Source organism: Boleophthalmus pectinirostris, unplaced genomic scaffold (assembly GCF_026225935.1).
Source record: "Boleophthalmus pectinirostris isolate CB_2022bp ecotype Guang Dong unplaced genomic scaffold, ASM2622593v1 HiC_scaffold_2, whole genome shotgun sequence".
Lineage (NCBI taxonomy): Eukaryota > Metazoa > Chordata > Actinopteri > Gobiiformes > Gobiidae > Boleophthalmus > Boleophthalmus pectinirostris.
In genome coordinates this window covers 9,805,459-9,823,051 of record NW_026571152.1, presented here as the reverse complement: position 1 = coordinate 9,823,051, position 17,593 = coordinate 9,805,459, and the positions used below count along the sequence as shown (strand labels likewise).

At 42.1% G+C, this 17,593-nt stretch overlaps 1 protein-coding gene across 1 annotated transcript in view; it reads right to left on the bottom strand.

The window, feature by feature from the left end:
* Positions 1-416: 416 nt before the first annotated feature.
* si:dkey-106n21.1 (solute carrier family 23 member 1) overlaps positions 417-17,593 on the bottom strand; it is a 101,055-nt gene continuing 83,878 nt past the window's right edge. The window contains exons 11-12 of the mRNA XM_020919184.2: positions 3,345-3,440; positions 417-734 (exon numbers count right to left, since the gene is read on the bottom strand). Of these exons, the coding sequence (XP_020774843.2) occupies positions 562-734; positions 3,345-3,440 (269 nt within the window). The 3' untranslated portion in view covers positions 417-561. The remainder of the gene's footprint in view (positions 735-3,344; positions 3,441-17,593) is intronic.

Below are 17,593 nucleotides of genomic sequence, written 5' to 3'. Positions count from 1 at the left end.
TACAAGGCAAATGTTCAAATCAAACATAACTTTTACAAATAACAATTTTAATATTGATTTTTTCTTAGTTACAAAAACACTGGGCATGGTTCTCAAAACGATTATCCAATCAGAAACCAGAATGAGTCATTTCCAGTTGGTTTAAACCTAAAATGCCTCTCTCTGATCTGAACGATCACTCCCTAAACTCCAGCACCTGTACCAGTCATGAGTCAGTGCTAGTGCAGCCTCTGCAGCCCAGGGAGGGAATTCTGGAGATTCTGAGCTTTCACATGAAGCTTGTCCATAAAATGAGAATGAGACAAACATGGATGTGTTCTCTATCTGCAGGTTAAGACACTGGCAACACAGGATCAGTCTTCTTCAGATTCTAGTAGTTTTTTTCAAACTGAGAGCCCAGGCTACATACAGTTCCTTTAAGTTTCTACATATACAACTTTTTACTTATGTAGATCTTCTTTTTGCAGTGAATAATTGCTCCACTGTACACCCTCTGAACAGACATAAATAATGAAACATACAAAAATAATAAAATATCATTCAGCTGAGTGTGTGGTCTTCTCATGGGCGGTTCTTGTAGGAGGGCAGGAAGGGGAGGACCTGGAGCCAGGTGAGGCGTTTAAGGACTCTTCCACAGAATGGGACATCGTAACACGACAGGTCACTGGTCTCATCACTGTCCACCAAACCCACACTGTCCCTCCACTTTTTAATGCCCCGCTCTTTATCTGTGCCTGTAAAAACACAAACATTTTGATTAAATTGGAATGCAACACAACAGGAGACTTAAAGATGCACTATGTAACTTTTCGTTTTAAAACTGAGGTGTCCAGTGGGAGCTGACATCGCCGTAAACGTCATCACAACAAAGAGCCGGCAACTCTCATAAACAGCTACAGATCACACTAGCAAGTAGCAGATTTTTTTTTTTTAATAATCCATACCAAAATAAAAACATTGCCAAATCCTAAGCAAGTCACTGATTAAGCAAATACAGTTGGAGAATGAAGTAAATCAAGAGTAGTGGGTGTATGCCAGTGACAACAGGTTGATCGGCAATACAGCATCTTGAAAATAAGTGATTTAAGATCACACAAACATACACGAATCAACTTAACTTTGAGACTCTAAATGGAAAGGGGATATCACTATTCACTCAGGTCCACATTTCCACCAGTCATTCTCTACCATAACAAACTGCCTATCTGACATTAATACCTGGATGGACCAGAACTTCCTCAAACTTAACAGCAATAAAACAGAACTGCTCATCACTGGACCAAAAGCTCTCCTCCCCTCTGCTCAGAACATCTCCCTCTTCATTGGTAGCCACACCGTTACCCCCTCTCCCTCTGTACGCAAAATTAGCCAAAACATCTTTTTTCTGTCTCTGCAACATCGCTCGTCTCCGCCCCTCCCTCTCTCAGTCCACCGAAGAAATCCTCATTCATGACTTTATCTTCTTCAGACTTGACGACTAAAACAGCCTTCTGTACGCTTTCCCCTCCACCCACCTCCAAAAATTGCACTCCGCCGCTCGCCTCACCCACACCTGCCTCATCGCCCACACCTGCTCCAAAGACCAAATCACTCCTGTCTTCAAGCATCTCCACTGGCTCCCCGTACAACACTGCATTCAGTACAAGGTCCTCCTCGTCACCTACAAGTCCCTCCAACACCTGGCCCCTCCCCGTCTCACCGACTTCCTCCATCAGCATTGTCCCACCCGCCTCAGATCAGCCGACACCAACCTCCTCACTCCCCTCATCTGGACAAAGCACCGGACTTTGGGGGACCGAGCCACTGCAGCCTAGTCAGGCTGGCGCCACCTAGTGCCTCCACTCAATTTCATTTCTCTCCAGCGGCTATGGCTACGTTCAGACTGCAGGGCTTAACGCTCAATTCCGATTTTTTTGTGAAATCCGATGTTTTTGCGAGGTCGTTCACATTTCCAATTAAATGCGACTTGTATGTGTCTCCAGTGTGAACCGTAAATGGCCCGAAAGTGTCCCACATGTGCACTGGAGACATGATGACGTCAACCGCAGTGAGCGTGCTCTGTGTTTACGGAAGTTGTCCAAACATGGACGCGAGCATTGAGCACCTGGAGATTTTAAAGTTCCTCTCGTACCGGAGCCAGAACATGAACAACTTACTTGTTTTAAGGAGGAGACTGAGAAGGAGAAGGACGAGGTTTTTGGCCGAGGTGTTTTGTGGGGCAGCGGCAGCGACGTCCGTTGAAAGGAACGTGTGGATGTGGAGACGTAGCCAAGACTGGTGAGTGGTGATGTGCTTTGCTTCAGTGACACAGAGTTCATTAACAATTTTCGCCTACTTCAGCGCAGAATAGTGACGTTTGTGGCTTGTTGATAACGTGTAGTTCGGACGACTGCGCTTTGACAGTTCACACTGAAGTCGCAAGTCAAAAGATCGGATATGTATCAGTTTCAGGAGCACTTATCCAAGTGGCCTGGGTCGCATTTGAAAAAATCGGATCTGTGTCGTTCAGACTGTCATTAAAAGATCAGATACAGGAACATAGCGGCCAAAAAAATCGGATTTGGGTCACTTCAGGCTGCAGTCTGAACGCAGCCTAAGTCAGGAATCAGAATACACTAGATGGTTCGCAAAAATCCTGGAAGTGCAAGTTCGGGAACCAGCCAATCAGCGAAGAGCCGCACATTCTGTGTTGGCAACAGTTCCTGAGATCAAGGATTTAAAGCTGGAACAAAGATGAAAGATGTTTGGTGAATTTTATCAAGGGGAAAGACGTTATTGTCCTTCTTCCTACGGGATTTGGGAAAAGCTTAATATACCAGTTATCCCCGTTAGCAGCGCATTACATACGTCATGACCAAATAGAAGCAATTGGCTAAATGAAAAAAGTACCCGCCTACTGTTGAGCGAGCAAATTCTAATGCTGCGAGGTGATGAATCAGGCTAGTTACCGCCACTCCCTCCCTCTGGAACTCACTCCCACAATGCATCAGGAACTCGGACTCGCTGCAGCACTTTGAATCACTACTAAAAACTCACCTGTTCAAACTGGCATTCCCTCCTTGATCCTCCCGTTTTCTACAGTGTCAATTTTTATTTGTTTATATAGCATCTTTGAGTGTCCAAAAAAGCATTATATAAGTCTGATGTATTATTTTATGATTACTATAACATGGTTAAAAGCTCTGAAACGTGGATTTTGCAGAATAGGTCTGCTTTAAAAAGAGAATTCACACAATAAATATATAGGAATCAAATAACTATATTTTGCTTCAGTTACAAAAGTTACATAGTGCATCTTTCACTAGACTAGATCAGTGAGTAATTGCATTATTTGTGTTAAATACCTGGGATGGTGTTGTCCAGGATGAAGCCAAAGAAGCCTCCTATGAACATGTGAGTGGTGAAGAGGACCACAAACACCTGGTCCAGCTCCTTCACTCCTGCACAGACACAAGAAAGAAGCGTTTCAAAACATTGTAAAGACAGGAAATAAGGATAAAACCAGGACTAAACCAGGACCAGGATTAAACCAGGTCTAAACCAGGTCTAAACCAGGTGTAAACCAGGTGTAAACCAGGTCTAAACCCAAGGTAAATCATTGTTGTGAGTGCCATTTGAATTCTATCGCAAGGGACTGAAAAACATGGTGGATTTTTTTGAGAATCAATGAGCAAAGCATTAAATTTGTGACTGAGGTGAGGGAAATTATGTTGAAAATGATGGATGACCATTGAGCTTTGGATTCATCGGTGTCACTAAAATAAACAAATCTGTTGGACAAACCAGAGACCAGACCTGAGACCAGACCACAGGCCCAAACCAGAGACCAGACCTGAGACCAGACCACAGACCAGACCACAGACCAAACCAGAGATCAGACCAGAGAACAAACCAGAGACCAGACTAGAGACCACAGACCAGCGATCAGAGACCAGACCAGAGTCCAGACCCCAGACCTGAACTTGCAGAATCGTATAAGGACCTTGGCACTTCAAATATGTGTCTTGTCTCCTCGTCTCAGATACCAGAGAGTGGAGATGAAAGGTAGAAATGATGGGAGGCATCTTTGGGGATGGAAGCCCAGATTAGAACACAGTGCTTTGACCTCATTGATCACTAGGACCTAGGCCACGTGTCAGCTTTCCTTATCGGCGCAAATGGACATCGTAAATCCACCAAAGGAATAGAGCAGGTAACAGAAGACACTTATGTAAGACAAAAACATGATAGTGTTAAGCTGTTAAGAATTGGAAATTATATCAATCAATAACTCTATGGGCAAATCACTGTTTTTGAAAGAAATCTCCAAACTTATGATCCACAAATGCTAAACCTTATTATTACTTGTTTGGGCCTTCATACATGTTTGAGTATTTCTGTTTCATCCTGCATCTGTGGCTTGAGTGATTTTAAAGGTACTATATTGTCTCTTGTGAGCTTTAAGCCATGTTAGAATGTTGGTAGAATGAAAAACATACTGAAGTTGTGCTTTGTTTCATTCACTCATGCTTGAGTGGTGGTTGAAGATGTTTTCAAGTTCAACCACTACCTTTTACCTTCACCTTAATTGGATATTGTCAATGCCAAGGCTGAAATGATCCAAATGATTCTAGTGAAGGTGTATGGAGTTTAAAAGTGCATTGGAGCACCTCTTATATTACCACATGACATCACAAGGTGGATCAGAGTGTTTTTAGTTTGAGGGAAGAGCACAGCCTAAATATACAGTTCAAAAAAATTGTAGAAACATTTTTAACACATCAGATCTCAATGTGAAAAAAAAATATGTTGGAAATAACATTTTCAGCCCACAGAGAGCTTCATTTTATAAACACCCTGAAAATCAAAGTGAAATAAGAATGTGGCAGGCTAGTCCGTTCACATCACTGAGCTCCTGTGGAGTCTGAGGAGCAACTTGGCGGCGTCTGATGAACTCAAACATAATGTCACAGATGTGTTCTATTGGGTTTAAGTTAGGTGATCTTAAAGGCCATTCAGCTTAATTGCTAGATGAGGCTGGGCATTGTCGTGCGTCAGGAGGAACCCGGGACTGCATCAGCGTTGGGTGTGATAATGGGTTTAAGGATTTCTAGCCGATAGAGGTCTGTGTGTTGTGTGTTGGCCTGGGAACGCCTCGGAGTTCCACTGGAGGAGCTGGAGGACGTGTCTGGGGTGAAGGAAGTCTGGGAGTCCCTGCTTAGACTGCTGCCCCCGCGACCCGGCCCCGGATAAGCGGAAGAAAATGGATGGATGGATAGAGGTCTGTGTATCCTTTTATGGATATGCCTCCCCAGACCATCACTGACCCACCACAAACCAAACATGTGAACCATGTTGCAGGCAGCAAAGTGCTTTCCTCATCTTTTCCAGACTCTTTCACGTCTCTCACAGGTGCTCAGGGTGAACCTGCTCTCTGAAAAACACAGGGCACCAGTGGCGGACTTGCTAAATCTGGTGTGGTCTAGCAAATGCCAACTGAGCTTCACGGTGCTGGGCAGTGAGCACAGGGCCCACTAGAGGACGTGGTGTCCTCAAACTGCCCTCTTGAAGTCTGTTTGTGATTGTTTGGGCAGAAACATTCATGCCAGTGTCCTGCTGGAGGTCATTCTGTAGAGCATGGGCAGCCTGTTCATGGGTCCTGCTGATGGGTTGAGGACCTTCTACGTCCCTGTCCAGCTCTCCTTTAGTAACTGCCTGTCTACTGAAACCTCCTCCATGTTCTAGAGATAGTGCTGAGAGACACATTAAATCTCCTGCAACGGCACATCCGAATGAGCCATCCTGAAGAAGTTCAACAATCTGTGCAACTTCTGTAGGGTTAAGAAATGGTGTCATACTCCCAGTCATGCTAATCACTGTAGCCACAGCAGCACTAGAGGAAAACCAGCCAAAAAAGACCAAGAGTGAGAAACTTGAAATGACCTGCACATGTAAAACCGTCCTGTTTTAGGGGTGGTCTCATTGTTGTCAGTACTCTAATGCCCCTGTTGTTCATTTCCATTAAAAGAGGTGAAATCCTTTGTTCTTAAGACATTGCCCCGTCTATATGTATATAGATTTTTCACATTGAAATCTGATGTATTTTCAAAGTGTTCCTTCAATATTTTTGTGCAGTGTAAGTGTGTGAAACATGAGTGAATTTAACAAAACACAACTGCAGGTGTGTTTGTGATCAGGAAACAACATTGGGACATAGATCAAAAAATAGTGTCATAAAGATATGCCCAACTGGCTTTAAAATCATACTTTGCTTCCATTAGCTATTCTTTTAACACATGTGCTTTTTGTCTGTTTTCTATAATGCATAATCTATGACACATGTGGATCATTATAATTTGGACATTTTTTTCATGTGTGCCATCACTGAGCAAGAAAATGAAATGCTCAGTGCACTGTAAAATCTAATAAGTAGACCTTACTTGAAAAAAATCTAGGAAACCGATTGCTTTGAAAACTCTGACTAAGGGCCTGTTTACATGAGAACGCTTGCAGGTTAAAACGACAATGTATTTTATGAGAAGTGTCTTTTGTTTAGATGGTGACATGTTTTGGGGCTTAAAAACGCAAGAATCTGAAACCACCCTCCAGAGTGGAAAAGTTGAATATGCTCTGCCGTAGCGTTTCCGTCTACACTGCCCAAAACACAAAACTCTGGTCAGATCTGCTCACGTTGCGTAGACTTTACATCACATATATACAGTACACAGAAACCTGGCATGCACACCCAATCCAATTCCACACACTTTTGCGTCATCGTATGCACACAGATTTACTCTTGAAAACGCTCATCTAAACGCGGAATAAAAAGTGAAGACGCGACGCCACTGTTGCATCTTCCGTCCAGACCGTCATCATATAAATGTAAACTCAAGTGGACTGTGAATCTAATATATGAATATTTATTAGTCTTTGAAAAAGCGTAGCAAAACTTTTGTTCAGCTTAACTTCAAAACACATCGCGAGGAGAAAATTCAGTTTGTCCACTGGACAAAAGTTAGTTAGGCTGAAGACGTTTCACAGCTCATCCAAGCTGCTTCTTCAGTTCTGGTCAGAACGCTGGTGGACACGTCCTTATATCTGCAGGGAGAAACTAACTAACTGAAACTAATACACCTACTTGTTTACAATTTCTGTCAAAACACATCGTAACATGTGTGACAATAAAATAATAGAGCTCGGTCATTCCATGTCAAATCTACCAAGGCCCCACACACAAAAATTTTGGAAGAAACAAAACAAGGGGAACAGATGTAATCAAGCACAGACTGGATGAACAGAGGGAGGATATAGAGTCGTCCTGGGATCAGCGAATGAGTGGCAGCTGTAGGAAAACCAGCGAGGGAACAAAAGGAGGACAGGAACAGACTGGAAAATGGAGCTGGACTCAATAATACGTCACTGTTGAAGTTACTTGATTCATTCAAGTTGAACTTAGTCAAATAATGTGCATTTTTCACCCTGAAAGTACCTGTTACTTTACCACAATTGCTTTAATACTACTTCAGAGGGTCAGTGAGAAGGGGGACATTATAACACGATTAAAAGCTCTAAAAAGTTGATTCTGCACAATAGTTCTCCTTTAAAGCAAATATGTCATGTCGTCCTGGACAGTCACCATACATACTAGTAGATATGTGAAGTAGGTAAGCTCTACTACCTACATTCCTCTGCGGACAGGGGGCCTGGTTATCCTCTTGTACTCTGTGTTTTCACTTTAGCATGAAACACAACCTCTCATAAAGTCACTGAGATTTAGACTCTGGAGCTTTTATAGATGTTCTACTATGGTTATGAGGCTACTTTTACTACTACTATCACTACTACTGCTGCTACTGCTACTTTGTGTATGTGATAAATAATGGACTAAATGTTTTACAGGTTTGTCTAAGCCCCTCAAAGCTCTACACTGTCTTCTTCTTCAGTCACACTGTACTAGGCAAAGACGCTGTTGTAGCCACAGCTGCCCTGGTACAGACTGACAGAAGTGAGGTTGCCAATTTGTCCTTCCAATCACCACCAATCATTCACACACACACCACCACTAGACAATGTGGGTGAACACAACAACTGAACTTGGTCTGAGCAGGAATCAATTCTCCGACCCTCGGATTAGGGGAGCACTGCTCTAACCACTGAGCCAGCCACTGTTACTAAAACTAGTATATATATTTATATATAGAGAGTTTAAATTGCTAATACAGTATCGATATTGTGGGCTGCTATACATATATATACACATATATATATACATATACCCAGCCCGAGTTACTACTAATGATGTAGAGTGCATGCAGGGATGTACTATTACTACCTTTTTTTATGTTCTTTTTAGTGCTCAGAACCTGCAGGATTCCCTCACTGAGCTGCAGAAGCTGCACTAGCACTGACTCATGACTGGTGCAGGTGCTGGGGTTCAGGAAGTCACCATTCAGATCAGAAAGGCATTTTAGGCTTAAACCAACTGGACTTCAGCACTGAAACTGGCAACCCAAATGAGAGACTCATGTGAGGCTCACCAATCTGATATCCGCCAACAGTAAAGAGGGAAATAACAGTCATTTGTTTAGCCAAAATACAGAAAAAACACACAAACAGTTTTTCAGTTGCACTGACCCATGTTTCTCAGGTACTGACTCATAAGTGAGTCATGAATAAGTCATGAATGGGCCGAGTGCATAACAATTTTCCTTAATTACACACTCGACAAATCATTTCACCTGTTGTACCTCCAGCTCACTCAGTTCTTTATGGTTAGATTGTGTTAAAACAAAGATTAAAGTCTAACAAATATTTAAACTGATTTTGTACCTACAGTCACACCACCAGGGAATATTGATTACATCACATGAAAATTTTGAAATACTCAAATCTAATCTCAAAACTTGTCAGAAAAATAACAGTATGATATGTTCCCCAATTGTTCAGGCTGAGTTTGTGTTGATCAACATGTTGTTGGCTCAGTGGGTCGTTTAGTCTCCACCTGATCCTCCGTACCACCCAGTGCCCCATTTAAACTGTTGCTGTCCGGGTTGTTTTCTTTCCGGAGCCTTTTGCTGTTCAAAAACGTGCTTCACATGTGTTGAACATTAGGCCCAAGCAGCTCAGATAAAACACAAGACTGCTGGGAGCCGCGGCTGTTATCCTGTCGCACCAAATTTACCGCCGCGGCTAGTGTTTCGGCGCCATTTTAAAGGCTCAAACTTCACCCTGACCTCTGACCTCTAGAGAGCAGGAAGTGGATTTACAGCCCTGTTTAATGTTTTGGAGAAAATATTGTTTTGGAGTGTTGGGTTTGTACATGAAGGAGAGAAAGATGAGCAAATAACATCACACAGGGAGGAGCTTAGTCCTGGTTCAGTGCCCTGGGTTAGTTCTGGGTTTAGTCTTGGTTTAGTCCTAAAGACTTGGTTAAGAACTGGATTTAGTCCTAGTTAAGTCCTGATTTAGTCCTGGTTTGGACCGAGTTTATTCAGGTTTAGTCTGGTGTCAGGTCTGGTCCCCTGGACTGGCCTGGATCCCAGACTATGGCCCGGGGGTAATGGAGGGGCAGAAGATTTTATCCCTACTCCTGTTAGTCTCCTCCTGTGTGAGTTCTCTGAAGTCCTGGTTTGATCCCTGGTCTCTGGTCTGGTCTTTGATGTGGACTCAGGACTATGGCCTCCTCCTGAGTGAGTCCTCTGAAGTCTCTGCTGAATCAATGCACTTTTATTATCTTAATGAAAGTGCAGAAGAGGTTTAATCTCTGGTCTCCGGTCAAGTCTTTGGTCTGGTCTCTGGTCTGGTCTCTGATCTCTAGTCTCCAGTCCGGTGTCTGTTCTTGTGTTTGGTTTGGTTTCTGGTCTGGTCTCTGTCCCCTGGTCTGGTCGCTAGTTGGTTTTTGGTCTGGTCCCTATTCTCTGGTCTGGTCTCTGGTCTGGTCTTTGGTCTGGCCTCTGGTCTGGTCTCTGATTTCTAGTCTCTGGTCTCTATCTCTAGTCTCAGGTCTCGTGTCTGGTCTGGTCTCTTGTCTGGTTTCTGGTCTTGTCTCTGGTCTGGTCTTTGGTCTGGTCACTGATCTCTAGTCTCTGGTCTTGTGTCTGATCTGGTCTCTTGTCTGGCCTGTGATCCCTGGTCTGGTCTCTGATTCCTGGTCTGGTCTCTTGTCTGGTCCCTGATCCCTTGTCTGGTCTCTGATACCTGGTCTCTGGTCTGGTCTCTGATCCCTGGTCTGGTCGCTGGTTTCTAGTCCGGTCTAGTCTCAGGTGGCGGATCTGGTCTCTGGTCTGGTCTGTGGTCTTGTCTCTGGTGTGGTGTCTGGTCTGGTCTCTGGTCTGGTCTCTGGTCTGGTCTCTGGTCTGGTCTAGTCTCAGGTGTCTGGTCTTGTCTATGGTCTGTGGTCTGGTCTCTGGTCTGGAGATGCAGAGAGGTGCAGAGTGAGGAGAGTAGCACTAAGTCTGGCAGAAGAGGATTGATCTATAAACAGACCCAGACCAGACAAGTTGTGCTCGGATCTGAACCGGGATTATCCCGACGCTCCGACAGTCACATGACCCGGATCACATGACCCAGATCACATGACTAACACAGGGGTTCTCCAACTGTGGTGCAGGACAATGACTGTAAAACAGTGTAGGGGTAAAACGATTGTTCTTTTAATGCAAGTAGGTTGATGAAGAACAGATTTTGTCCTTTTTGGGACATGCTGGCTGCTTGACAAACACAAACTGAGCGCTCTATTTTTTATACATAAAGACATCAGTGTGGTCCCCATGCCCTCAAATCAGACTCACATATGATCGTCCAATCAGATTTGTTTATGTCAGTGAGGCATGTGGAACGAAGGAGTTCACTGGACACCTATCAATGACCATGTTTACATGATGTTTTTTAATTCCGAGTTTATTATTCTGAATTAAATAATGTGGAATTAAAATATTCTCCTTCGAGTTTACATGAAAATAATAATTCCGAATTGAGGTTTACATGGAAAACATGTTAAATCACCTTTAATTCTGCTCAACATCTGGAGGTTGGGGAGGCTTCTGATTGGGACAGGGACACAAACGTATTTACAAATTAAAAAAAAAAATATTCGGAATTAAAGCTCTCATGTAAATGTGCCAATTTACAAACTAAATGAAATTTATCTCACCTTCGGATGAACAGAGTTTAGTGCATCACTCACTGATTCTGCAGAAATATTACAGTTTTTCGGATTTGTGATTTTTTGTGTGTGTTTCCCTGATTGGCTAATCCACCTGTCAATCATGTCGGTCTGAAAATGGGGAGATTCACAAGTGGCCAGACTCACATGTCAGCATAAAATATTGAAGTATGTATTCCCAGACAATCGTCTGGGTTTTTAGATGACATCATAACATTCTTCAGGCCAATAATATTTAATACAGATGGGAGCAGCTATAATGAATATTCTTCAAATGCTGATTTCTGTTTCTGCAATGCAGTGAGTTCTTGGATCAAGTTCTCCAACTGTTCTCCGACCTCTGGTGTAAAGAGTCAAAATTACACTTAGGAATCCATATATTTCCATATGTAAATGATCAGCTAAATAAATATAGATTCAGTATAAACGTGAACCTGGATGTGGAGTAACTCCTGCTTGAGGTGTTCCAGAGGTCCAGAGAGCGGCTGCACTCTGCTCAGATTTATTGGATTACAGTTGGATTACATTTTTGGATTACACATTTATTGGCAGCACAAGCGACATTAGCATTAACGTTAGCAGTGCAGTGTAATGAGCAGAACAAAGGTCTAAAGCCTCTGTTTTTAAACTATGAGGATTTAGACTTTATTCTGAACCACATCAAGATTAGAAAAAGTGTTCAAGTTGTACTGCATAAAGCCTGGAATGGCCCGCAGTACAGCAAAAACATGCTCAATTTCATCTTTTATTCAAGCAAAACTATCAATGTGGGGTTTTTTTTATTTACACAGATGAAGTTGACCTTTTAAGAACAATGTATTCACTCCCCCAGCAGACAGCGATACTTAAGAACTGAAAACACACTGAAACCTCTGAAGTACAATGACAAGAGTAAAGTAAATCAGTCCAAAAATAAAAGGTAAACGGTCATATTTTTCTATAGCGCTTTTCCACTTTTCAAGACACTCAAAACTCACTTTACAACAAGGAACCACTCACCCATTCACACACCAGTGAACGCACGCACTGGGGGAGAGCTGGGTTAAGTGAGTTCTTATCTCAAACTGAAAACACTCTATTCCAATTTGTGAAGTCAAGTGGTAATACAGGAAGTGCTCCACTGTGTTTTTAAACTCCATACAGCTTCACTTTATTCATTTGGATCATTTGTAAATTTGCTGTTGTGTCCCTGAACCCTGAGGGTTGAATGTATGGCATGTGTTGTATGTTTTTGATTTTCTTTTATATTTTATTTATTTATGGACTGTGCACGACCAGAGATGTGCGAACTGAATCGTCCTTTGGGATTAATAAAGTTGATTGATTGATAGTTTCAGCCATGGAATTGCAAATCTCTACTGAACAAAAGGTAAAAGGAGCTGTTAACTTGAACACTACACCTTCATGACATCACAAGGTGGAACAAAACATCTTGAGCTTTGGAGATGTAGACAGACTAATAAACGTGTTACTCAAACGTGTGAATGAAACAAAACACAGCTCCAGGTCTGTTTTTGAGGAGGTAACAACATTGTAACATTGCTTCAAGCTCACAAAAGTCCATTTTGTGCAATATAGGACTTTTAAATTGGAGGTTTCTGAATATAAATATCTAGGGACAATTACTGTCAGTGCCCTACGCTTTGAATTGAACACTGATGCCGTCTGCAAGAAAGTGCAGCAAAGACAAGAAAGATGAATTCTTTTAACATCAGTAATGTTCTTATGACCCTTTTTTAATCAGAGTTTTATTGAATCTATTCTTGAATTTTGTATTGTCTGTCGGTTCAATACTCTTTCTATGTCTATGACATTTATCCTTCTGTTGTGGCTCCCTCTGACTTTGGAAAATAAATAATGAGTATTTAATTACAATTTTAGTTTGTTCATTTTTAAATGTAATCCTAAATTTGTAGATAATGATAATCTTGTAACGTTCAAATAAAACATTTTTAATATTTTTGTCGCTCAAAATATATGTAAATGTTGCCAATGTGCGACACCCATTACAGATCTGGCAACCCGGACTTACTGGCACCTCCAGCAGCAGCATGATCTATTAAGCTTTTCGATCCATGGTCAATAAATTATGAATAAATCCAAGACACGAAAAGCTTCTGAAGAAAACAGAACATTTAATGCTACGTGGGCAGATTCATTTGCTTTCACGGTTGATGAGACTGAGAATGATGCTGGAACACAAAACAGGCGGTGTTTTTGGTTCACTGCAGGTGGATAATTTAAGTTTGGATTTTTATTACTCAAACAGACATTGAGTAATAATGTGTTTAATGCAGCTTTGCACACATTTGTTTAAGTTTTACAGAAACGAAATTTAAAACCACATGGCTTAATCTACATAAACTATAAGCACTGAACAAAAAACAGCTCGCTCTTTGTGCGCTGATGAGGTTCAGCTTCTGTCAGACTAAAGAACAAGACTCAGTGGAATATGAGAGTTCTTTCTGTGACAGAGGCTGGGCGTTGGAGATGGTTCATGTTAGACTTTCAGAAATTATACATCTGCAAATCATACCATAGACCGTATATATATATATATATATATATATATATATATATATATATATATATATATATATGTGTGTGTGTGTATAGACAAATATTGTCTGTAGCATTTCATTGATTTCATAAATGCAACACACTATAGTTTTTTATATAGAGCAAACAGGTAAAAAAAAAAAAAAAAAAAAAAAAAGATAGGCACTGTTATCCTCATTTTAGATGTCAAAAGGGCTTTGTGGGTCCGGGTGTAATTCTTTTGTGTGGGAAACTCTCCAAATGGCTCTTTGAGTATTTAAGGTTGCCGACCCCTGGTCTAGCAGAAATTGTCCGGTTCAGCTGATCAAAGTGGCAGGTAAAATTGTAGGCTACAGCAGTCCCAGCTGCAGGACACCTACAAAAGAAGGGTGATTTGCAAGACCCAGCAGATAATGGAGAGTCCTGACCACCCGCTCTGTGAGGAGTTTGACCTCCTTCTTTCAGGGCGGCATCTGAGAATGAATGAATCAGAACTTAAGAGAGCTCGGACTTCCTTTATTTCTGAAGCCATAAAGAGGATGGATGCTCTCTTATAGTTTGCACAGCAAAAACTTAAATCCTGTGATGTTAAGATTATAGGTGTATAGACAGATGTTAAGACAATAGGAAAGTTTTATCATGATTTGAGTAAATTTCACTTGATGAGAAAAATTATCTACCAGTGGAACAAGACTTTTGTACTTAAAATGTGAAAATACATGTTTGCTTATCTTAAGATAAGAAAAACAACTCTTTGCACTTAAAAAACAAAACAAAATGTTGCTTGAATTAAGAAAAAAACACTTGTTCCATTGGTAGATAATTTTACTCGTCAAGTTTAATCTACTACTGAATAAAGTAAAATGTTTTTGATTTAAGCCTTTTTACCTTACCTAAATATTGTTTTTTGCAGTGTGGATCAGTCATGGTGAATTTTTTTTGCCTATTTTTAAGAGAATGTATGTCTGTATAGTTGAGCAAAGCTTAAGCTGTGGTTCAGTGTATTACTGAATTGTACTGTATGTCCACTGTCACTGTCATGACTCTGCTGCACAACAGTTTCCCTCTGTGACAATAATAAAGTTCAAAGTTGAAGTTATTATATTCACTTGACTAAGCCACTTCACAGCATCACCAGCGCCCCCTACTCTCTCACACCTGCCCCGCCCCCTGCTGTGAAATCCTGGTTTAAATCCCGCGTCAGTGCTTCGGTCACCGTGGGGTTTATAATATCCTGGTCCGGACTAAATCTGGACTGAGGACTATCGCGTGCTGCCATCTGGGAGCATGGCATTAGAGGCTTAGGTTGGCACTGTCCCTGCCTGAGCTCCTGCGCCAAGGGCCAGAGTGCACCTGTCAACCTTGTTTAACCTCTGACTTAAAGGCACTGTACCTAACTTTTTCTCTCTTAAAGGGCCCATATTAAACTATTTTCTGATCTATGTCCTAATGTTTCCTCATCACAAACAGACCTGGACTTGTGTTTTGTTTCATTCACACAAGTTTAACACATAAGCCTGCATATTTAGGCTGAGTTCTTCTCTCAAACTGAAAACACTCTGTTCCACTTTGTGATGTCATGTAGTAATACAGGAAGATTTTTAAACTCCACACACCTTCATGACATCACAAGGTGGAGCAGAGCATTTTGAGCTTTGGAGATGTGGACAAATAATAAAGATTACTGGAGCATGTGTGAATGAAACAAAACACAGTTCAGGTAACAACATTATAACATGACAAAATTTGACATAATATGGGATTTAATAGGGTGTCTAGACGTCCCTATTTACCCGGGACAGTCCCAGTTTTGAGCCCTGTGTCCCCTGTCCCTAGCCAGGTCAGTGCCACCTAGTGCCTCCGCTCAATTTCACTTCTCTCCAGGGACTAGTTCAGGAATCAGAATACATTAGATGGTTCGCAAAAACCCCGGAAGTGCGAGTTCGTGCACCAGCCAATCAGCGAAGAGCCAGACATTCTAAGTGTGTGCAACGATTCCTGAGATCGAGGATTTAAAGCCGGAACAGAGAGAATGTTTGGTGAATTTTATCAAGAGGAAAGACGTTATTGCCCTTCTTCCTACAGGATTTGATATAATATACCAGTTAGCACCGTTAGCGGCACATTACATACGTCACGACCAAATAGCAGTGATTGGTTAAATGAAAAAAAAAGTACCTGCTTACTGTCAAGTGAACAAATTCTATCTCTGCGAGGTCAGGCGTTTTCTACGAAGTGAAATTGGCTGAGGAATCAGGCTCCCCTGTCCCAGCAGATTTCTCCAAAACTAGTGATTTGTCCCAGTTTTATACAAGAAATGCCCCAGGTGTCCCTATTTTTGACCAATTTGTTCCCTGCCAGCAGTAAAGAGAGGCATAAACTGTCATTTGTTTAGGTAAAATACAAAAAATGAACAAGAACCACAAAGAAAATGTGACTATACTGACTCTTATACTGACTTAATTACGCACTTGTTTCACAATTTTATTATTACCAACCACCAAAAAAATGGGGATGTCCCAGTTTTTATTTTGAAATTCTGATCACCCTACCTTCAAACATGTGAAAAACTATTTCTGGCATATTTTGCAGTGGTCCAAAGTTATTCATCACTTATTTTAGGCATTCTGAACATGAGTTTACAAGCATTCTCCGCAACTTTTAGAGACTACAGTGGAATTTCGGGGTCACAGCAGGCCTGGACTGGTAATCGGGCATACCGGGCATTTTCCCTGTGGGCTGATGGGCCTTTGTTGTTTGTTTTTTCTTTTAGAGACAGGCCTACAATTTAGAGGGAGTGGCCCATTGGTCCATCTTCAATATAGACAGTGGACTAAACCAATCAGGATATAGTAGCCTATGAAAGTGGCCCCACCCCTTACCCCCTGCACTGATCCACGCCAGTTTCATAGTGTTGAGCGAGGAAACATGGAGAAAGAAGTTGCGGGCTAACTGATTGAAGAATTTCGCTGCGAAATGTGCGAAAATAACAAACATGTTCTCTGGAGGGGCTGCTGTAGTCTCCATGTCTTCTGCAGCTCAGGTTGTTGAAAGTGAAGACCGCAGCAGTGGACAGGGAGAGGAGCAGTCAGAGATTATTGACAGAGAACCCGAGGGACAGAGTGACCAGGGAGGTGCAGCACAGGCACAGCAGGTAAACAGGTAGTAACGTTAGATTAGATCAGAGTGATACTGTCAACACGGCAGGGAAGGGACCGCCCTCGGTCAGAATCGCCTTGAGGGACCTCTGTGTGTCACTGGCAGCTGATCCCATGGCCCGGGAAAGTGGGCTAGAGGAGCTGTAAAGCATTTACAGACAGAATTTTCTGTCCTGCTCCCACCCGCACCCGCATTGTGCAGTCTCAACCGCACCCGCAAAGAATTGTAATTTTCATTCCCGCTCCCGCCCGCATCTGCGATATTTTGTTCGGCTCCCGCCCACAAATCCCGCAAGATGGCGATATTCACTTTCTTAAGCTCTATCAAACACGGAGAAGAGGAAAGAAATTGTCTAAAATTTGCATGAGATTAGGCCACATCTGCAAGTTTTTATTAATGCCAAATAAAATATCCAGCACAGATTATGTATGATAGGCCTACGTTAATCATTTGTATATTTTACTTTACACTCGTATTTAGTTTGTGGAACTGCAGTTTATCATCCCACCCGCCTTCTCCCGCATTGTGCAGTCCTGCTCCCGTGCGCCCGCAATGAGCTTTCAAAATGTATCCTGCTCCACACAGTTTTGCGTCGGGTCCCACAGGAGTGCAGTCCTCTACCGTCGGATCAACTAAGCTCTTTCATGGAGCTCTTTCAGCCCCCGGATGTCTGTAGGTCTAAATCAGGTCTGAACCAGGTCTAAACCAGGACTGAATCAGGTCTAAATTAGGTCTGAACCATATCTAAACCAG